Source organism: Formica exsecta, unplaced genomic scaffold (genome assembly GCF_003651465.1).
Source record: "Formica exsecta isolate Colony F162 unplaced genomic scaffold, ASM365146v1 C16403379, whole genome shotgun sequence".
In the NCBI taxonomy this organism is placed as follows: domain Eukaryota; kingdom Metazoa; phylum Arthropoda; class Insecta; order Hymenoptera; family Formicidae; genus Formica; species Formica exsecta.
The window spans coordinates 1-1,274 of NW_021847922.1; the positions used below are offsets into that span (position 1 = coordinate 1).

Sequence of the window (1,274 nt, forward strand, 5' to 3'; positions counted from 1 at the left end):
AAGACAATGGCATCTTTGTTATTTTACGAAGTACCTATACATAATGAGAATACTCGCAATAACCACTTGGTATCCCAAAAAAATCGATAAGGGAAACGCGCGAACCGGGGAAGGCGCACGCGTCAAGCGTTACTGATGCGTGTCAGCTGTCCCGGTCGTAAGTAAAACGGCTGTGTACAGGTGTTCTGGAGCTCTACGTCCGTAATCTTCCAATGTAGAGCTGTGATTGAATGATTTAAATGGCTTGCGACAATCGTACGAAAGTGTATCTCGGATATGAGGACGAGTATGTCACGGACAAGCATCGGTCCTTGCTCAACTTTACGACTAACAAGATCGGCGGGCATCCGGTGGGTAGAATAAAGATAAATGAAACATTTATTTCTACGAAAATTTCACCTATCGTGATCTCTAGGTTTTGATTAAATTGATTGGTGATCATTCGTTAAATGTTTATTAGAATGTTGTGAACGATCTATATCTCTACCAAGCGAGATATTTACAAACCAATGAGATATATATGGAATATTTTCTTATTGTGTTGAAAGAAGGATGTATTCATCTAGCTTATGTAAATTTTAATTTGTATTGTTGAAGAACATTGTGTGTGTGTGTGTATGAATATAATCATAATAAATTTATTCTGTAAAGCAATTTCATTAATTATAACTATATTAAATATGTTAATAAAATTCTTAGAACAATACAAATTAAATTTTATATCAATAATTTGTAATAAAACTTGACATATATAATTATACAACTATATAATAATAAAATATATGTATATTACATTTTTTAGAATTGTTATGGGAAAAATACATTATTGTCGCCACAATGCAAACTCTGTGGCTTGTATCAGCTCTTAGCACTACAGTTGTATGCACCATTAGATAATTCAAAATACCATCGGACATTATACATATTTGCATGCATCAATCCAAACTGCTGGAATCAAAATAAAAGCTGGACGTGTTTAAGAGTACAGCACTTAGAAGATGAAACTAATACAAGTGTTCCGGATTCTGGGAGTGTTAACGTGCCATCTACAACAGCTTGGCTATCAGATGCAGATGATTGGGATGATAACGTAAATGACAATGCATCAGAACCAAATGGGAATAATATGTTGGAAAATGATCCATTACAATTTCATTTTTCTTTGCATAAAGAAATAGATCAGGGCTTACGAGAAGAGTTGTCTACACTGCGTGTAGATGATCCAAATGCAAATAGGTTTGTATTAAGATGTTTTATATATATATATATATATA

General features: G+C 33.5%; 1 protein-coding gene across 1 annotated transcript; it reads left to right on the forward strand.

Annotated features, from left to right (window-relative positions):
- Positions 1 to 1,236, forward strand: LOC115242734 (programmed cell death protein 2-like; the record flags this gene model as incomplete). The annotated part of the gene is made up of 2 exons (XM_029819289.1): positions 1 to 350; positions 803 to 1,236. Coding segments are annotated over exons 1-2 (545 nt in total), but the record flags the coding sequence as incomplete, so codon positions are not given.
- Positions 1,237 to 1,274: the final 38 nt, after the last annotated feature.